The 21,875-nt window shown below is 37.4% G+C and overlaps 2 protein-coding genes across 2 annotated transcripts; both read right to left on the minus strand.

The window, feature by feature from the left end:
• Positions 1–48: 48 nt before the first annotated feature.
• arhgap15 (Rho GTPase activating protein 15) lies at positions 49–11,560 on the minus strand. Its single transcript, XM_055052794.1, has 13 exons — positions 11,509–11,560; positions 5,360–5,534; positions 5,213–5,284; positions 4,770–4,910; positions 4,534–4,623; positions 4,351–4,449; positions 4,112–4,247; positions 2,898–3,032; positions 2,491–2,589; positions 2,262–2,339; positions 2,029–2,163; positions 1,779–1,884; positions 49–675 (listed from the first exon to the last, which is right to left on the minus strand). The coding sequence occupies exons 1-13, from the start codon at positions 11,520–11,522 to the stop codon at positions 492–494; spliced, it is 1,464 nt and encodes a 487-aa protein (XP_054908769.1). The 5' UTR covers positions 11,523–11,560; the 3' UTR covers positions 49–491.
• An 865-nt stretch (positions 11,561–12,425) lies between these two features.
• Positions 12,426–21,748, minus strand: LOC129374496 (lactase/phlorizin hydrolase-like). The gene is given in 20 exon segments (XM_055052948.1): positions 12,426–12,923; positions 13,025–13,261; positions 13,344–13,567; positions 13,658–13,789; positions 14,006–14,112; positions 14,196–14,398; positions 14,526–14,724; positions 14,812–15,102; positions 15,191–15,459; positions 15,564–16,526; positions 16,529–17,116; positions 17,211–17,850; positions 17,945–18,024; positions 18,027–18,164; positions 18,167–18,582; positions 18,656–18,740; positions 19,438–19,531; positions 19,649–19,726; positions 20,638–20,708; positions 21,096–21,748. Coding segments are annotated over 20 exon segments (5,601 nt in total). The 5' UTR covers positions 21,712–21,748; the 3' UTR covers positions 12,426–12,753.
• Between the last annotated feature and the right edge of the window lie 127 nt (positions 21,749–21,875).

Consider the following 21,875-nt stretch of genomic DNA (forward strand, 5'->3'; position numbering starts at 1 on the left):
TCTAAATTTTCTTTTTTGGATTAAAAACCCATTAGAGACACAAGTTTCTCTTCAAATCAGATTTTTCTAATTTGATAAATGTATTGAGTACAAAAAAAACACAAGTTGTGATATTTCTTATCTTTTATCGTACAGCAGGTCTGAAGGGAGTTTAGACAGCAACATGTCATTATATACAACTGTTTAATAAATTCAAACATTGCTTTTAGAATAAATGCATATTTTATTTTTATCTAAATTAATTTCAAATGAAAATAAGCAGCAGTCACATTTGTTATGTAATGTTAAAATATTTGAATATTTACAGATTTATTTGCTCAATTTCAGAAGTTTGTGTTTTAAGAAACAAACTATTAGATGCATTTTGATCTAACGATGTGACACACTTAATCCTTTATACACCCCAAGTACCCAAATACTGGATCAGTTGAATGATTTTCTGGTGACGAGTGAATCTGAGTCCATCAGTCTCATCTGACTTCCTGCCCGTCTCACATCCTGTCCAGGTCAAAGATCTCTCGGCTCTCGATTAGGATGAACTCCACGATCTGGTTCTGGTAAACCATGTTAACCGCCATGTTTCCTGCATCCAGCTCCGGCCACATCAGTGTTGGTCCAAACACAATACCGATTCCCTGAGTGGACATCAGATTCTTCCTTGAAAATGCCAGAACTCTGAAAAAAGCAGAAGAAACACGAAGTCAGAGGGAGTATTGGGTCAAGAGTTCTGTTCTGGTTCAGGTGTGAAGGTTTGGTCAGATATATTTCTGGTGCGGTTTTATTTTTATTAATAATTGTGTCATATCTGCAATCAGATATGAGGTTCAGAGGTTTGAGTTTGTGTATAAAAAGATAATTTCCAACTGAAACATGTTGTACATTAAAGCTAATAAAACTGCATATCCAGAAAGATATCTAGATGTAGAAAACCGTTTATATGCATTATGCCACATTATTTCCATCGCACATCAACATGGATTTGAACTCACATTAGAGAGTTATTTTTCCACACACAAACTTCTACATTTAACAGTATGTTTATCTGTATGTTCAGATAAATAATATGGTTTCAGCTTCACACACTCACAGCATGCAAACATTAAGTACAACTGTACAAATAAAATAATAAGGAAATAAATAGCAATTAAAAAAAAAAATATTATGTACATGTATGTATAAGTACACCCAATATTTATTTCCATCTTAAAGGGGCAGTGTTCCAGTCAGACAGTACCATTTGATAGCACAATCAAGTTACTGTTACCTTCAGTTGTTCTAAAAATGCGGTATATATCAAACATCACAATTTGTCGCTTTGAAATTGGGCCTCTGTCCCTTTAAGAAGGTCCTGCTCTTTCCGACACTTCAACATGTCATCACAACAGTGTTCTCCATTATGCTGTTTACAACCATACTAAGAACTGCTAGACTGAGAAGTGGTTCACATGATGAGCTCAGCAGACGAGCAATTCCACCAGGTGTTTGCTAATTGCTGCTGCTGCTGCTAGTCTGAAGGAGCTGATTCCTCAGCTTAAGCCAAAAAAGCACCTTGACTATTCTCAATATACTCAACAAGTATTATTCAAAATATGCATTCATTTTACCGTCTCAATTCATTAAAATGAAATATATAAAATATACATAGACTGATGTAGGCATTGCCCCTCATAATGGGATGATGAAAGTTATTTCTAGTCTTGTAATTGCAAACAGTTGCAACATTTTAGTTGCTCGTTATGTGTCTGGTGAGTAGAATAATAATTTTCCAGGAGATTTACTTTTGCAGGTGGCTGAAGAGCAGCTTCATGGTGTCATGGTTGGGCTTTGGCAGCTGCTGGATCAGTTTCTTCACAGCCTGAGTTTTCTGTTTGGTTTCTTTAATCTCTGTTGTGAAACAACATCAGTTTCAGTTTTCATTCATTTTGACATCTTTGTCAAAGCATTTCATTTATTAACATTTTTAATTTCAACTGCAACAATTTTTCTCAAAGAGAGAAAAATTGTGATTATTCTTCAGGGTTTACTCACTGACTGCCTCCACAAACTGCTGGAAGAACCTGAAAGGGAACAGTGGCTCTGGCAGCTCACGGAAAAACATCTTTAGAGCTCCTGTGATGACGTGGACGTCCTCCCACTGGTTGTGGTCCAGGTCCAGCTCTTCCTCTGGCACAGAACAGATAAAAACGGTTTGGTTTCTCAATCTGAGGTTTAATCTTTTGTTTAAGTCACAACATTGTGAAATGCATTTTCTTCATGCACACCTTCGTCAACAATGAACCGAAGTTTCTGGATTGTGGCCAGATTTCCACTGACCCTGTAGATCCCGTCTGCGTCTAGACCTGAAAACATCGAAACAGTTCATGCACAATTAAATGATGTGTGTCCAGTCAGCAGATTAAGACACGCTATCACTCTAGGTCAGCTGATTTTGGTGAAGGTCTGACTGATGAATCAACTCTGTGTAAAGGGCAGAGCTTCTGCTGAACGTACCTCGTTTCTCAACAGCTTCTAAACAAATCCTTACAAATTTAGGAACTGTGCTCCCTTCACGATCGCAGAGCGTCAGCAGGTGGCAACCAAATACTCGGTCTGTGAAATAAAGGAAAACATATTAAAATTTCGACATTCTGTTCAGATTTCATCTGTCAGGCAATAATAAAACAATTTATTAGTTTAGCGCAGCTTTTCACAGATTCTGTTTAACTGCATTTTAAATGCAAAGACATACAAATCATATCCATCCATACAGTCACACTACATGTTTATCTGAGCAGAGCCACAACATACATTCTAAGTTTACTATGTGGATGTTTTAATTGCTCATTACAAACATTAAAACGTAGATTCACTGATTGATTTTTTTAATAGAAATAAAAACATTTTTGATATGTTACAACCTTTGATGAGGCCTTTCTCCTGCAATGTTTTCATGGACGGACGTCTGATGATGAACTTCTTCAGTCTGTTCTTCACTCCATTCTTGTCTGCACTGTCTGAGGCGCTGTGTTTCAGCTTCGAGCTGCCAAACATGTCTGAAACACAATTAAAGATTCAATAATAAGCTCATATTCTGTTTATATTCACATCCAGCTGAAATGAATCAACCCAGAGGACATGGAAAGGTTAAATTTCAACTGGAAAACTGAGTGTGGGTTTAAATTTCTTTGTCATTTGGTGCTGCGTGTTGTGATGCATCACTACTAAAGATATGCTGCTATAGTTTTCCTAACTACAGTGGCATACTGACTCAACTGGATCAGAACAAATAACTGTTTAATTGAATAGAATAGAGTAGAACCTTCATTTTCATTGTAACAATACAATATTATACAGTGAAATTTGGGTTCAATGTCTCACTTAAGAAAGAAAGACTGCAAATAATTACTTATATTGCACTTGTCACATGATAAAAAGTTATCTGTAAACTACAATAGTCATAAAAATAAACACTTAGAATGATGTTGGTGCTATGCATTTCTCATGTGAAAAAAACAGTAATTCAAAAAGTAATGCCATGTAATCTAACTTCTTTTTTTAAATGAATAAAGTCAAAAATAAACAAAAATAAATTTAGCCTCATGGAAAAATGAACTAAAGTAGGCACAGTTAGCTGACAGGAACTAACATAACAACACTTGTGAAGAAGAAGAAGAAGTATCAGGTTATCATGAACTGTGTGGGCGGATGTATGTTTGGTTAGAGAATGCTATTTCTGTCACTTCGCGAAGGGTCCACAGTGGGTGAGTAGGCACAAGTTGCAGAGTAGTTACTGTAAGATGATATTAGTCATGGCAAAGTAAAAAGTGAATTCTCTCACATAAATGCAACTTATTATTACCTACCTCAATGATAAGGTATTTGCATTCAGAAAATTTGCAGTAAGTATTTAATAATTTTACCTCACTGTCTCCCATCTTCCAGATGTTTATTTTATTATCTCTATAGCAACAATAGGTCAATGCACAACCCCAAACACCTGTTGTTGATTCCAGTTTGTGTCTCTGTTCATAAACACAGTTGTATATTTACAAACGCCGTGTTTGTAAATCCTGACTGAATCTGATTATAATTCAATCCTAATTTTAAGCATATAAATGTATTTTATGCTTACTGATGGAGCGTCTGTGAGTTGGATTTCTTTGCTTCATGCTGGGCGAGACGGATCCATGTCCAGGTAAGGAGCTGTGCCTGGACAGTAACTCTGAGCTGTTGGACCTCCGCAGAGCAAAACCTCTGTCCTCTCTCGTCTAAACCAGAAGAAAAAGAACACAGTGAGACATCACTCCAATATGTATGCACCTAAAGGAAAGCTATTTCACCAGACTGTTAATGTTTGATGGGCTTTCTTACTGATGAGTCGACAGTTTTTCTGATGGCTTCGTGCCATTTGCTGGCTGTGGGGAAACTGTCAGCCTGGATGAGGTATTCACTCCCTGTGTTAGTTGTGATCTGGAACAGACAGAAAAGTTACAATTCAGTTTTAAAGATCCACAAGCCGCCCTTTAGACAAGGCGATGGCTCAGAGGTAGTTACCTGGAAGACATTTTTCTTGCTTGACTTCTCCGCTGCCCACTCAATGACGGCCCCACAAAGCTTAACCACATCAGTTTTACCTCCTGGCTTCTAAACACGGGGAATGTTGGACACAACATGTGTGATTAATGCACTTTCTGCTGAAAACAGAGCAACAAGCTGATGCTAAAGAACTAATCTGTTCAAGTCTTTGAGGTCGACTCTGGTGTCAATGTTGAATTTAGACAGTTCCGTACCACACCAGTTTCCTGTTTGTCTTTATACAGCAGCAGTTCATCAGTGGTCAGCACTGTCCACATCGAAGTCCAGTTCTTCCTCTGCTTCTTACCGTTGTCTGAGATCTTAGCGACGTTCAAGTGTTCACCTTTCAGGTCCACCTGGGAACAATCAGAACCTTATTTACCTCATGTGTGCAGGGCCATGAAGGCAACACTAAAAACAGATGAGATGATGTCGACACAAACTGAATCAAAACCCAACTAATAATTCAATGCAACTGCCTTGTTAGTTATTTAGCACAATGATTGTATTTCTTTATATTAAACAATTTTTTCAATAGTTTAAAGTTTATTTGTTCTTTGCACAAGCTTTTTTTCTTTTTCTCAAACAATACTGATTCATCTATCACAGGTCAGAAAATATTTCAGAAAATATTTAAGTTGTGAAGTTTTAAACATACCAGTGGTTCAAAAGCTGTTGCTACCGAAAGAACCACACCATGCTGGGATTGATTCCTGCGATGTCGAGACAACTGACGAAGAAAAACATGATTTAAAACCAAAGAAAGATGGTGCAGCATAAGTTTGGTTCTATTTGGTCTACACACAGGTTTCTGTGGAAGGTCCGAGTCCTGCAAGACCATGGACTTGGACTGGCTCAGACGGTCTCCGGAGCTCTGGGAGCTTTTTATCCTCATCTGAACCGCTCCCTGTGCTGCAGCGCTCTGCTGAGGAGTCTGAATAAGTGGCACTTGTTTAACAGCATTCTGAAGGTTTGTGATTCTGAGGAGAAGAGAAGACAGGAGAGCAAGTGAAACATCTTGCATTTTGCTTATTTCCTAAAAAAAGGTTTAATCAAGCAAGTGCATTTGTATAGCACATTTCAGCAACAAGGCAGTTCAAAGTGCTTTCCATTTTAAAATCACAAAATCAAAGAGTCACAAAAAAATAATAATTATACAGTCACTAATCTGAATACCATCATCAAAAACACCAATACACATCTCATGGTCAATGTTGCATTAATTTTGGTTCAAAGGAAACTCTTAGCAGGAAGGATTTTAGACGTGATTTAAAGATCTGAAAGTTTTGGCTCTTTTGCAATTTTCTGGAAGTTTGTTCAAGATTTGTGGTGCATAGAACCTGAATGCTGCTTTAGGATGCAACCATGAAGTATCAAAGTTTAGAAATTGCTTTAAGTTCCTGTTTTATTTTGAAAATCATCCAGATGTACTTTAGTGAATGTATTTGTTGCTTTTTGTTTCCTACCTGCCCTGCACACCTGGCTGTAATTAACCATAACCTGCTCAGCCCTGCAGTAAAAACTGTAAGGATCTCTCTCCTCTCATTACTGTAGGTAGGATCTGTTTCTTTGCCTTCTGTTATTTCATTGTTCGCTCCTGTATTGTTCTGCACAGTAAGAGGATCCCAGACTTGAGTTTGTGATGATGAGGATTTTTTTTTTACATGTTTCATAAAAATGTTTTTGTTCTTTATTCCAGTCTGATCTGATCCTTGGATTTAATTTTTCCTTATTTGTTTTTTTGACTTGACTGAAAAAATAAATAAATCTGAATGTGCAATTAAAATTATTTGAGTTCCAAATCCATCCCAGGTTTTTGATTCGCAATTTACCTTGTGTTTTCATGGAGCTTAAAGAAGAAAAAAAAACATACCACTGTTTCTGGAAATGCTCCTTGTAAACATCAGACATTTAACATGAAAGACCCTTGAAACAATTTATATTTGGGAACATTTAGGAGCACAAAGCAACAAATTTGGTTGTGCATTTTTACACATTGAAAGCTGTAAACTACTAATGAGCTTTTCTAGATGTTTGTTTCTCACTGAACATGCTTTGTCATTCCCACTACACACTGTAGCTTGTAAGGCTAACAGTTGTTGGTAACAAAAATAATAGCAAAACTCACTCTTACCAGATTGTAGAAATGTTATATTTTTATAATAATACTTCAAAGAAGTATAACTTTATTGTTTTTAAAGGCACATACAACAACAAAATGTTCTGTGTGAAAGTTTGCCAAGGTGCTCGGCTAACATTAGCTATCTGCCCCTCTGTTTTTATATAACTTGTTGATAATTTGGGTCATAACATCATGTACAGACAAAACGTACACAAAGACAGTTTGCTCCTGCCCCAAAATGTCTTTACTTTTAATGTCCTAATTCTTAGTGACTATCATTTGGCCTCATTTTGCTCTGTGTTCAAATTTCTCCCACATTAGTGTGGTTATAAGCTTAATGTTAAAGTGTAACATAGACAGGCCAGATGAGCTTTTACTGTCTTTTACTGCTCTTTCACCATGAAAAACAAGATGGTCACACTGACAAGAACTCTTGGAGAACCTTGCTATCTCAGAACTGGTGCAACAAGGAAATACTCAAATGTTTAAAGAGTTTAATTCAGACTGATCATGAAGTCTGGTCTTTACTGTTTTTGATCTTAAAGTTTCTTTATGTCTGTTTGAGTTGAAGCTGGTGAGGGAGTCTGTCTTAGGTTCCTTCTTTTCAGCTTTGATTGCTTCACTTCACTTGCACAACTTTAGTCCTTCTGTCAAAAAAACAGCTGCAAAGTGAGAACATTGGAAGTGTAAAATCATATATCCTGCAACATTTCTGCATACTTTATACTTGAAGATTTAATGGGCAAGAAAGCAAAGTGTAACTGTGCGCCATCTAAACACTTTATAAATGTTAACATTTTGTTTTTTTTACTGATTTAGACAGAAATAAGATATATCAGTGTCTTATTTTGTGTGTTTTTAGGAGGAAGAGGCTTAGATTCTGGTAATAAACTGAACTCTGAACCTATATGCATGCAGTATGTGGACTGTTGCTTATAAAATTCACTCGCAGTGAATATTGTGGTAAAGACAAAGCATCTGTGAAGGACCCCCCACTTTTACTTTTTGCCATGGGCCCCAGGATTCCTGGTGACGCCCCTGTTCAGCACTATAATTCTTGCTCTGCGTTAGAAGTATCACTGGTGGCCTTTCTTTAGGAGTACTCTCAAATATACTTGAACCTCTAAAAATACACACATCTGGGTATCTATTTTGTAGAATAGTACATCAAGGTTCTGGTCAGATATGTTTCATAGATATAAATATGCCATTTGTAACCTATCGGAAACCTGGCTTTATTTAGCAAAGGGGCACCAGAAACTTCTGCTTCATGCGACCCACGTCTCCCGTGTTGCATCTCCTGTGATGTGTCTGGTTTCAGTGTTACCAAAACCATTGACTTTCACTCGTTCACTTGACTTCAATCTTTTAGAGACTACTTGTTATGAAATGCTAACGTTTGTGTTGCAAACAGGGAGAGTACACGTTTATAAATTATTGTATTTTACATGTTAGGATTAGAACTATTTGCATGGGAGACATTTGAACATTTTCTGGTTTAGTGGACTTTATTGATATATCAAATGCATTTCCTCCTGCTGGTTAACAGGTGTAAGTCCAAAACATTTCCCAAAACATTCTGATTAAATGGCATAAACTCTGTCAATATGCCCATCTTTAATTATTCTGAAAAATATTTTCCACATAAAGTAACATCAAAGACTTAGTTCAGGATTACTGATTATATTTTTCAGTAAAATAAAGATTAATAATCTCTCCAAATTGTTTATTGGATTTCATAATTTCTTTAAGGTGTTTGTTTAAAAAAGAAAAAAGTTAACAATAATTAGTTAATAAAATGTACATATATAGTAAAAAAAAAAAATGATATCCCTGATTTTGTGAGACAGAATCTGACCCTTCAGTTTTGGCTTCATAAAATTTTAGCATGTTAGTTGTTATATTATTAATAGTTATATTGATAGTTTACATTTTCCGCAGGTGTAATGCAGAGCAACACAGAAAGTACGAAAGAAAAGGATGTTAATGTCACCCAGATTAAATAGATATTAGACACAAGAAAGATGGAAATTAAAAATTAAAACTGACATTAGTAAGAATGGAGATGACACCAAAAAAAGATATTTTAATGAGATGACGGTGGGTCGTTTAACACTGTTCAAACAAGGAAAATATGAAGAGACAAAGTCGAGATACTCGCCTCATATTTTTAGTTCACACAACAGAGAGTTTAAATCATTTTAGTAAACCTTGCCGTTTCTTGCGGTTTGCCTACTTAAGTTTTACACACTGTAAAGTGTTGCATCAAATTAACATGTTAAAAAAGTGCATGTCAAAGTAAGCATTAGAGGCTAACTGACAGGAAACAATGAGGTTGAATGTGTTAGCAGAAGTGATATCTTTCTACTTGTACAACTCAGGTTCTCAGTAAAAAGAGATTCATCAGAAATATAAGAAGTTTAAAACAAAATACATCAATGAAATTAATACCAAGAACAATAAAAACACGTCTTGTTTTTCAGGAAATGTTTCTTATTTTGATTCAAGTTAGTTTCACAAACCAGTCAAATGTACTTTTTTTCAGACGACTGATTACTTTGTTTTCTTTCACTGTTGTAAAAATCTTAAGTTGATATATCTATAGCTCTAGAACTTTTTAAAGTTTTTATTACTCTTTCAGTAATTTTGTTAATATATCTGGTATTTTTTTTTTTGTGGCTCTTTTAGATTATTTTTGTATATTCTGGTGTTGCTCTGCTACAATCAGTGCACCACTTGAGACAAACAAATGAAACCAGACATTTACATAATATTACATAACAAACTTTCCACTCACTGTCTGACATGGAATCAAAGTAAATGTTTCCCGTTTTAGGTCAGGTAAAACTACCGAAAGTTTTGCTATGTGTCAAATGTCCAAACAATGAGAGACAGAGGTATTTTAGACAAATTTATGGAATCTCCAAAATCAGAAGATTGCATACATTAATATTGCTATTGTTGAAGTTGCCACAAAATAAGTAGAATTTGAACAGCAGGAGAGTCATGTCATTGCATTATTCAGGAAGGAGACAAGTTTTGTGTTACAGAGTTTAGGTGTGAAACAAAAGCCCTTGTGAAAATGCTAACCGGTGGCAGCATGTCAATGTCCATAGCAAAACAAGTCATGTACCAACATGGCTTGAAAAACCACTCGGCGAGGAAGACGTCCTTCATTGAAAAGCAACATTAAGGCCCAAATCAGGGCAAAAATAAATATTTCGCGCCATGTTCTATGGTTTGAAGGAAACAATACTGAAGCGCTTGACCATAATGATCATTATGTAGGTTGAAGGATGTAGATTGAAGGATGGTTGTAAGCATGAGAAGACAATCCCGACTGTGAAGTATGAGGATTTGCTGCAGGAGGGACTGGTGCTCTTCACACAATATAGATCACATCATGGGGAAATAGCATTATGTGGAAATACTAAAGTAACATTTTTAACAATCAGCCAGGAAATTCAATTGTGGTTGCAAGTGAGTGGTCCAAATGAGCAATTGCCATAGTAATATCACCAAATTAGCTATGCAGTGACTTAAGGACAGCAGAGTCATGTTGGAGTGGCCATTAGCTTGATTTCAACCCCATAGAGGATCCATGTGGAGAACTGAAATTGTTTTTGAGCAAGAAAACCTACAAACCTGATGTTACACCACACAAAGTACCAGAGAAATTAGCGTGAGAAGCTTGTCGAAGAAAATCTGTCTCAAATCATACAGTTGAAAGGCAAAGCCACAAAAAACTAGGGCACTGTGTAAACTTTTGAATTAGAAGAAAGCTTAAAGAAATCGCTCATTAATTTGCCATTAAGCAAATAGAAATAATTCTGTTAACCTATCTGAAAGCAGGAAATGTTTACCCTGATTTTCACAGTGACTTTTTTAAAAAGTGTCATTTTGTGCCGCTGCTGTAAACATTTGATTTCACCTTTAAAAGCAGTGAAGTTTGTTTCATGGTTTTGTTCCCATCTGCCCCCAGATGTCCTCAGTTACTGGCTGCATGTTTTTATCTGCATATTGTCAGTTTATCACTATTACTCATCTCTCCTCTGTATCTACTTTCCTGACAGCTTGTTTGTACTTTTTCTACTCAGTCCATTATGATCAGATAAAGATGCCCTTTGCTGAAGAACATTAAGAAGCTGAAGCTCCATAGGCTATGCTACCAACAGAAGCTATAAGGAAGCAATAAGTGATTTATATTGAGCAGCCCAGACTCCCACATGGCACATATTAATCTTTGTGATGCAGATTTTTTTTATTGCATATTAAAGTAAAATATTGGATTTATTTATTTGATCAAAATTTCTGTAGCTTTGAAGTAAATGTTGATATTAACAATGCTTTCTCCTCCTTCATAAAATCAGTTAAATTTCTTCATCTTGAAGCTGATAAATAATTTATAAACCCCAGGAAGCAACAATGGTCCAATCCTCATAATGGCCCCTGAACTAAGTGAAAGAGAGAAGAGGCTTCATTAACCGGAAACTGACTGAAACCGTCCAAACAACGGAAGCTGATACTTTAGTCATGCATGAGGTCTTTATAAAACAAATTCAAATAAAAACTACTAAATTAACTTATTCTAATGTGTTCCTTCCCCAACAGAAAAACGTAACTCAGAAGTTGACATCTGATCTTTATATGTAAGAACACTGCCGATGTCTGTTTTTGAGGAAATGTCAAACTTGTCAGCCTTTCAATTACACTAAATCTTAATTTCATTTTATGCATCTCACTTCGAGATTTAATAACAGTAGATATTAAAAAAAATGCCTTTTGAAGAAATAAGAGCCTCAAAGCTGAAGAGATGAGTTGAGCAGTCTTACCTCGTACCCGCCATCCCCGTATGTGCAAAATGTAAATGAAGAGGCACAAATAGTTGAGGCCTAACTCTTAGAGGAAGTATGATTCATCACGTGGCTTCTTCAAACCAGCCGTCTCTCAAACTGCTGCAACCTCCCCATTTCCTGCAAACGCAAAAACATTTAACCTCATTCTCCTGAGACTAGACCCGAACCGCTTCCCTGCTTCTATCAGAGCAGACTGAACATCAGCTGCAGGCTGGCTTTAAACACAGGATTTATTAAACATTCGACATTATGCATGAATAATTTGCTGCAGTTAATATTTGAACTAATTTGAATGCAGTGTCTTCCCTCAAAATAGCTGCTGCCTTTACAGGAACTATCCAGCAAAATTGCTTCTTTACTAAATTTAGTTTTCATTGTCTGCTGAATCATATTGTCTCTTGATAGAACTCATCAAAAATAAAGAGAAGAGTGTACCTGTACTACTCTGCCCTCTTGTGGACGGTCTGTACCATACAGCCTCAACAGTGTTAGAATAGCAAGATGTCAAACTTGAAGTAAATGTTGATATTAAAACTGAATAAAAGCTGCCCCAATTAAGTAATGTTGCCAACACATGATATTTATGTTCTTTTAAGCCTTTTACTTATTAAATTTAAAATTTTGTTGCACCGGTATATTTAAATTTTCAAGTTTTGAGAAATGTGATTATATGTTTTCATATTTTGCCTGTGTTAGTGCGTCAAAAAAATAACACCCATCATGTCTGAAATTTCTAAGAAGAAGATATGAACTTCACAATAGTTATGTCTGTATCACCAAGTATTACTGGAGTATAACATGAACGATGCTGAATTTTAAATATCTAGCATAATACCTAGCTTCCTCACATGCATCTTTTTTGGAGCAAAAACATGTAAAAGAAGCACAATAACTATAGGACACCATAACTGTCTTTATTAAATGTTACATATTTTAATTAAAGATGTCATACATGAACACTGTAGTTGAATGTTTGAAGACACTTTAACATATTTCTAGCTATATAAACATTTACATACATAAACATTTTAATATCAGTTTACTTATGTTGTAAAAAAAACCCAGTGAATTAAAATAAGTGAATCATCCAAAACATTCAGTGTTAGCTGCAATTTCCTCTGTCTGTGGATTATGGTGTGTTATGTAGACTTTACAAATGTCCACATAAATGCTAAAATAAATGTCTGAATGGTAGCTACAGGTACAATTTCAACTTTCAACTTATTTTGAACGTCTTTTAGTGAGAAAGCAACCGATGGACAAACAAATGGCTCCAGTTGCTGCCACAAGCAGCAGAGCAAATGTAGTGTTAAATCCGGTTTCAGCTTCTTCAGCGGAGAGCCTCAGACCCAGAAAGTTCACTGAATTGTCATTTTCTGGAGCACTTGTTGCTGAAAAAAAAAGTTTTAGGTAAAATTGAAGCTCTGTTTTTTCACACGGTTATATAAAACATATGTTTATTTCCAAAATGTTTATAATCTTCTACAATTACCTTCAGGTTCAGGCTTCAAACAATCATGAGGTCCTGATGCAGGGTCGGGAAACCCATTGCACTTGATGATGGTGGAGAAGAAAGACACAGATTCCTTGGCCACTCGAGGGACATTGGGGTCAGAGCGATTGACATAAAAAAGTCCAAATCTCTCTGAGAAGCCAGTGGCCCACTCCAGGTTGTCCATGAGTGACCATGCTGTGTAGCCACGGACATCCACATTATCAAGCCGGTAAGCTGGAAGAATATAATTAATCTTTTCATTTTCTTATTTTGTCCATAATAGAAAACAGTGTGTTCAATTAATTTATTTCAATACCTTTTAGCACTTGGTTAATATATTTTTCATAAAAGTAACTCCTGTGAGAATCTTTAAGATTTGTGGGCCCACGCTCTGAGACCCCATTCTCAGTGATGATAATCGTAGGATTTCCATATTCCTCCTTAATAAAGTTCAATATTCTGCGCAACCCAAATGGTGTGACCTTCAGCCAGCCAGAACCAGAATCCAGCCAGGTCCGATCAACATATGTCCCTGCACCCCTATGGATAGTCCAGAGTTCACGTGTTTATTTAAATTTTAAAACAAATTAAATACACATTCAAAATTGATATGTGCAAGTTCTTACTCACTTGTCTGCATCGTAATGCTGAAGATTTCCATACTCGACAGGGAAAGCCAGGACAGTGGTGTAATGGTTGAATCCAAAATAATCATGGGTCCCCTTAATTCTCTTTATTTCCTCTGGGGTAAATTCAGGTAGCCTAGAGAACATAAAACGGAATTTAATTTAGGTGGAAAATTGGATTCTCTAAAGTTTTTGCTTCAATTTAAACCAAATGGGAAAAGGGAATCCCTTGAAACATACAACCCAAACCAGCTTTTGAAAATCACAGGTTGCAGAAATTAAAAGAGGTATGTGGTCAGACATATGTTAGAGGTGCTAAAGAAATATTTTTTCTTTGTTTTTTTTGTGGTACCGTGATTTAGTCAATCCAGCTGCAAGACTGCGTTCCCGAATGATTGTCTTCATCATTTCACTATAGTCACCATTAAATATGGGATGGGCAAACCACCCAATGTAGAACTGCACAAAGAGGCACAAATCATCAATGTCTCAACCAGAAGAACAATAATGTTTTGTAAAGAATGTGACAGGACTTGGTTTACCTGTATGACACGTCTTGCTGCATCAATGTCCTCTTGCTTATATGGGTTTCTGGGCTCTGACCAGTCAGAGTTAATAGTGATAGAGACTTTTCCATTCTGTCTAGCCCGATATTTGTCATTGTAAAGGTGCCATGCTTCAGCATGAGCCTTGATAAGGTTATGAGCAACAATGTAGGGAAGAGTACCTGGACGGAAACTAATGCCTGAAAACACAATCTGGGTTAGTTGCAGTTCATCTTCATGTCTTTGGAGTTTTTGGCTAAATCACATTTCCTGACTCCTTACCACCACAAAATATTTTTTATTTTGCTCATTGCAAGTAAAGAATACCTGGGGCGGCTACTCCATATCCATGTCCAATCATTGCTACGTTATATGGCTCATTAATGGTGATCCAAAGTTTCACTCTGTCTCCGAGACGGCTGAACATAACATCAGCATAATCCCTGAATCTTTGGACAATAGTTTCATTCTCCCAACCTCCCACATTCTGCAGAGCTTGTGGGAGATCCCAGTGGTACAAAGTTACCTGAAAGAAAAGAAATAAACACTTTTGAGTATTTGGACATTTTTGTTGTAAAGTCTATATTGGAGAGCAAAGACGAGCTAAACTTACATGAGGCTGAATGTTTGCAGCAAGCAGCGCATCCACCAGTCTGTCATAGTAGCGAAATCCAACCTCATTGATGTGATTTGTTGTGCCATCAGGAAGTACCCGAGTCCAGGATATAGAGAAACGATAATGGTTAACCCCAAGTTGCTTCAATATTGCAATGTCTTCATCTATTTTATTGTAACTGTCACAAGCAATGTCCCCATTATCACTGTCAAAAATCTTGAGCGGCGTGTGAGCAAATTTATCCCAGATGCTGAGACTTTTTCCATCAGCTCTCCATCCACCCTCAATCTAAAAATAGCAAAGAAAGAACAATAAAAAAAGGTAAAAAAAATACAATTAATCCAAGACAAATAAATTTGGAGTTCTCTTGTCCTACCTGGTAAGCTGCTGTGGCACTACTCCAAAGGAAACCCTGAGGAAACTCTCCATACAGCATCTTCTCATCTTCTGTTACAGGGAAACCATTGTCTTTCATGAGTTGGAAGTAAAAATGAGCTGACAGCTTGGGTGATCTTGGTCGGTTTGGGTCAGTGAAGTCAACATGGAAGAATCCATATCCAACAGTATAGCCATTCAACCACTCAAAGGAGTCCATGAGAGATGTTGCTGTGTAGCCCTTTAGCGTTACCCCATCAAGTTCATAGGCTGTAATTGAGAAACACAAATATGAATAAATGATCAAGTATAGAATCAAGTACAGTATGCCAGCTTCAAAATGTTATCCAAAGCATTTGATTATAATAAGGTACCTTTAAGAGCTTCATTTATGTAAGTCTTGTAAAAAAACACTCTGTCAATGTCATCCCACGTAGTTTTTGCTGTTGTAGCTCCACCATTATCAGTTATGTAAATTTCAGGGTCTCCATACTCTTCCATGATCCAATTCAGGAGTCTCCTTAGGCCCCATGATACAGCTCTCTGGTTTTTGATGGCTGTAGCTGGTGAACCACTTTCTTGTTCTTCTTCATAGTCCCAGTCATTTTGATAGGAATGTGGAGACAGCAGACCTGTGATATGGGTTACTAGCCTGGTGGTGTAGTGATTCACACAGAACATGTCAGCAGTTCCTTTGATCAAGTTCTTTTCCTCCTCTGTGAATGAAGGGAGTCTTGACTGTTTAAGACCTTGGAGTTCACTTTTAATTAAAACTTGGGCTTTCATGGCCTCTGGATAATCTCCATTCTTGAAGATTGGATGGGCAAACCAACCCACGTTGAACTGCATTGCACGGTCAGCAGCAACAAGATCACGAGGAACATTGATGTCTTTAGGTTCAACCCATTCAGCATTAAGGGCAATGGAAACCATACCTCCCTGAGAAGCACGGTATTTATCATTATATGTATGGTAGGCTGTAGCGTGAGCTTTAATCAAGTTATGTCCAACTTGGTATGATGCTGTTCCTGGCTCCTTAATTTTTGGAGGGATTTGTCCGGTTCCATATCCTAACCATGCAAGTCCTTGAGGGTCATTCATGGTCATCCAGAATTTTACTCTGTCACCAAAAGTGGCAAAGCAGAAGTCAGAATAATCATTAAAAATGTTAATCATCTCCACATTTTGCCAGCCACCAATGTCTTGTAGAGCTTGTGGGAGGTCCCAGTGATAAATTGTGACCAGTGGGGTGATTTTTCTGGCCAAGAGGCCGTTAATAAGTCTGTTGTAATAGTCAACACCCTTTTGGTTCAGGGATGCACGTCTACCATCGGGAAGATTCTGGACCATGACAGTGAAAATCTGTATGATTTCACTTTCATAGCTTGCAGCATGTAAAGGTCTTCTTCAAGTCTATTGTAACTGTCACAGGCAACGTTTCCATTAACATCTTCAGGAATACCACTACCTGGGTTATTACTGACTACATCCCATACACTGGGTCCTTTCCCATCCTGGTTATATCCTCCCTCAATCTGGTAAGCTGATGATGAGATGCCCCATAAGAAGTCTTGTGAGAATTTGCCATAGTGATACATTTGCCTGTCAAACTTTTTCTGTGGTGTAAATTTTTCCCAGACAGCCTTTGACGCTGATGGGACCTCTGAGGGTGGCAGTGGGGTGGAACGGCGAGATGGTGATATTTTCACACCTTCAAAATGATCTTGTTTACGTGAAACAAAACCATTTTGCTCGATGATCTGAGCAAAGAAATATGCTGATTGTCTTGGTGTTCTTGGTCTGTAGCTATCTGCAAAATTAACCTGGTGAAGTCCAAATCTTTCACTGTACCCTTTATTTCCCTCAAATCCATCCATAAATGATTGTACTGTGAATCTCTGCACATCCACTTTATCGAATTCAATAGCTGCAGAATGAAACAGAAGACAACAAAGAAAATGTATGACTGGTTTCCTTCTGATAAACAGATGCCAAATATTAAAGAAAAGAAAGGCACAAACCTTTTTGGGCCTCTCTGATGTAACCCCCCATGTACTCTATTCTGCTAGTGTCATTGAAGGTGTCATTTGTTGGCATGCCATTCCCAGTTATGTAAATGGGCACATTGTTAACAGTTAGATATGTTGTTTTAATGTGGGTCAGAAGTGACCGTAGCCCTGTGGGCATGGAGTAGATCCAGTCTGATGCTGTAGCAGGCCATGAAGGGTCCATTTTTGCCTGGAAGTCTCCAACTCCTGCAGGGCCAGGGATGCACCCACCTGCACTGCTGCTAACTAAACGGGAGGTATAATGATTTAAACCAAAAAAGTCAGAAGTTCCCTTGATCCTTGCCTTCTCTTCATCAGTGAAAGTTGGAAGCACTACTGGCACAGATGAGGGACACTCTTTTGCTTTGTTTGCAATCTGAGTTTTGAGAACCGCAGGGTAATCCCCATCTATGAAGATTGGATGGGCAAACCAGCCTAGCATAAACTCCAGGTAGCGTGTTGCAGCTGCCTTATCTTCAGGTTTGTCAACATCAGCAGGTTCTGCCCAGTCAGAGTTTAATGCAATGCCCACTTTCCCTCCCTGTGTCTTTCTGTAATTGTCATTGTAGACATGCCAGGCTTCAGCATGGGATTTCAGTATATTATGAGTAACCTGTAGAAATAAGAATTAACAAGTGAAGGGTTATAGCCTAAACAAATTTAGACAAGTTTAAAAGGTTTTGATGTGGGGATACCGCTATGTTTACCTGATAAGAAGCAGTCACATAGTCTTTTATTCCTGGAGCATGCACACCTGTGCCATATCCAGCATGGCTCACCACCCAGGACTACTGAATGTGTTCCAGCTCTTGACCCTGTCTCCATATCTATTGAAGCAGAAGGCTGCATAGTCCTTGTAAGCTGCAATAATGGAAGGGTTGGTCCATCCACCATTGTCTTGGAGAGCCTGAGGCAGATCCCAATGGAGAGAGGAGGGAGCATTGAGTCATAGTAGAGAGCTCCTGCTTCATAGTAGAGAGCTCCTGCTTCCTTCAGGCTGTCTTTGAGACCTGAGGGGAATATACGGGCCCAGGAAATGGAGAACTGGTAGGTGTTGACTCCAAGACTTTGCAGGAGGTAGACATCTATATCAACTTTGTTGTAACTGTCACAAGCAAGATCAGCAGTGTGATTTGCAAAGACTTGTCCTTCATGACCAAAACGATCCCAAATTGTCTCTCCTTTTCCCCCTTCCAACCAGCCACCTTCAACCTTGAAAGATTCTGACGACGTTGCCCATTGGAACCCTGGCGGAAATCCTTTAGTGAGGAACAGCTCGTCATTGCTGGCTTGGTCCTCAAATTTATGCACGATGTTTTCACAACTCTTCCTGAATTCGGTCCTGCTAATGAAATATTTGGAAATAAGACAATTTGGGGAAAGGAATGGAAACTGTTAAAATTATAAGGGAATATTACCTGACTGGAGAATCCTGCATGTCCAGCTCATCTAATACATTCCTCATGTCACATCCCATAATATTCAAACTATTGGTCCATAAAACTGCCACAATACAAGAGAAACAAAAGGACAGAAATATTTTGGCATATGGCTTAATTATTGAGTCCTTTAAGAATAATCTATTCGAATTTAGCAATGAGACTTTCACCTCAAGTATTATCTAATCAGTTTTTGTCATCCTGCACAATCATATCTTAAGCTCTAAATATTTACTGGTCTGGCTGTAAAGCTTTAACACATTTCTCCACCTTGCAAATTGTTTTCCTTGTAGAACTTGACTGACTGATAAATAAAAGGCTGATTTTGCACTAGTTTCTGTTATAAAATTACAGAAAGTCCAAATCTTTTCACCACACAATTGTGCAGCTTCTTTTAAGCTACACATCTTAAAATAAGGAGAATATATGTTCTTCCATTTTCTAATTTTGCTTATTAATTAAATTTCCGTATTCCATTACATCTTGATGTGTGATGATTAGTGCCAACTAACGTTCATTGTACTGTTGATGAAAGACTACCACATTGCAGGTATTTAGAGTGTAAACATTAAGCTTGTTCCTTTCAAACATCACAGAAATAATTTTATGAACACTTTTTTTTTTCCTAATAATTATGTAGGTTTAAGGGTAATGATTTTTAAACACTTACACTGTGTAAAATATCCAACAGTAGTAATTTGATTCTGCTATTGATAATTTAGAAATAACCTATAAATTGTGTTGACCAGCATGATACTTGCCTTGTAATAAATCTCCAAGAAGCTTGTGTTCACTCGGGATACAGTCACGAACTGGCATCTTGTATATCAAGATTGGCAAATTTCCAGCAGATGTCTAGAACACAACATTGTTTAATTGTATATGGTATAATTTTGTAAAGGTAAAATGCAAAAAAAATAAATAAATAAAAAATCCATGATAGTCCTAAAAATATTAAAATGTTTGCAGTACCTGCAAGTTTCTCAACTCTTGTGCAAAACTCTTTGAGGAGGCGCAGTTATATTCAAGGTTCACTGACAAGAAATCCATCTGTGCCGAACATGAAATGAGAGTCGTCACACACTAATAATGCAAATGAAAATTAAAAAATAAATAAATAAAAAACACACTAAGACCTACTAAGACGAGGCATGGCAAATAGAAATGTACTTTTATTTGCTTTCTCCATGGGGAAATAACCAAATTACTATAAAAAAACCTATTGCCTGCCTTCTATGTCCTCCATAGATTAAAGTCAGTTTAGGGTTTTTGTTTGTGACCAATGAATAATGCACATAGAATCTGAATCAAGGTTTTTGTAAAGTCAAGGCTCAATACTTGAGCTACAAATTTTTAACAAAATAAAAAGCTAAAGAGTCCTCAGGGACCATTGTCCTGCATGTTGTAGATGTCTTCTCACTACTGCACATACTATCTAAAAGAATGGGTGATTTTCAGGCTTTTGCAGAACTTGATGGCAAGCTGTGGAAGTTGTGCAGTAATTTGAATCAGATTTACTTGAATAGAGAGATGTCTAAAACATCCAATCCAGTGGTACTTGAGGAGCAGGTTCGGAAACCACTGGCATAAGCAGGTGAAAAATATCCTAAAAGAACCCATAAATCTCTGCCCTTCATCAGGCAGATAAGAGCCCCACAAGTTAGGATCCCAGAGAGACTGACTGTCAGTCACCTGACACATAAATACACTGAATGAAAATATATTCTTCTTCTTCCATTTTCTGATATTAATAAAATCTAATTATTCCATTACATTTTGGTGTGTGATGATCAGTACCAACTGATGTTCATTGTACTGTTTTGTGCACACAATTCCAGTGAACAAATCTTATCTAGATTATCTTCTTTATATTAGTAACATCCTTTTGTCATTGTTTGAGATTACGGTTTGTTTTAAGGCAGTGGGACCTGATGCACACTGTAAATAGAGAAGAAGCTTACATTTGTGAAAGCTTTAAGAATGGAAAGTTGATCCACGTGTTTTGCATTCAATCCAAACGATAGACGTTTCCCTGAAGAGAAAAAGTGACAGGAAGAAAACCTAAGAGCACTGGATGTAATATATTTAATATTTCAAGCTAATGACTATTTGTAGAAATTGGTGTTTTGGAAAGACTGCTTTGGAGATATCTTGACACAACTCACATGGACTGATTACTGAGATAACGTGGAAATATATTCTGTTATCAGCAAAGCAGTAAAATCATATCGGTATGGACAGTATCAACTGACTGTGAAGCAATTTTCTTGATAGGTTAAATCTTAGTCATACCAAAAACATTTGAACTGATTGCAATTTAAAATGACTGGAAATTACAATTCAGTCGAGAAAACATTATATAAATATATACAAAAGAAAGAATATTATCTATGTAGGAAAAGGACTGGAGTTTTCTTACCTTCATATGGAAAGTTTTGATGATAAAACTCATGAATGTCCTTGTTGAGCTGAAGGATATTTTGAAGACGACTGTGACCATCGACAGCTGGTCCTTCATGCAAAATCTCATCCAGGTCACTAAATGTCACCCATGAATTTGCCAAATGGCCAAATTCTCTCAAAGCAAACTCGGCATACTGTTGAAACAGGTCTAGAAGCTGCTGACTTTCCCAGCCTCCATACCTGGACCTCAAGGAGTCCGGAACTGTCGATCCATGAAGAATGACGAGAGGCTGCAAGCCCTCCGCCTGCAGGTTCTTCAGCAGGGTCTGGTAACACCTTGCCACCTCCTGTTGAGGCTTGCTGGTCAGGCCCGTAGGAAGAAGTTTTGCCCATGACAGTGGCACTTTGAAGTGTGTCACCCCTTTGGTCTGGAGGTACTTAAAATACTGCTTGGAAGCTGCTGGTGTGGGATGACTGCAGTCAAAGACATTTTCGTCACTGCTGGAGGTTCTGTGATCCTCAGTCAGAGGGCCAGCAAGAAGCATAAAATGATCTTCTCCATTCACCTGACTCTTCCAATCACCAATCAGACATAAAAAAAACAGACACACAACCCACAGCAACCTGTTCATTGTGACTCCAGAAAACCAATCTGAACAACAACTGATCACACAGCTATTTAGACATTTTGCTCTCATATCAGTTGCACAATTAGGGTTTGATAAGTGTTTTACTGCAGTTGTATGATGTACTCAGACTCTGGACTCATCCAATTGATAACAATATCCCAATGTTG

This window comes from Poeciliopsis prolifica, unplaced genomic scaffold (assembly GCF_027474105.1).
Source record: "Poeciliopsis prolifica strain line A6 unplaced genomic scaffold, Auburn_PproV2 SCAFFOLD036, whole genome shotgun sequence".
Taxonomy (NCBI): Eukaryota; Metazoa; Chordata; class Actinopteri; order Cyprinodontiformes; family Poeciliidae; genus Poeciliopsis; species Poeciliopsis prolifica.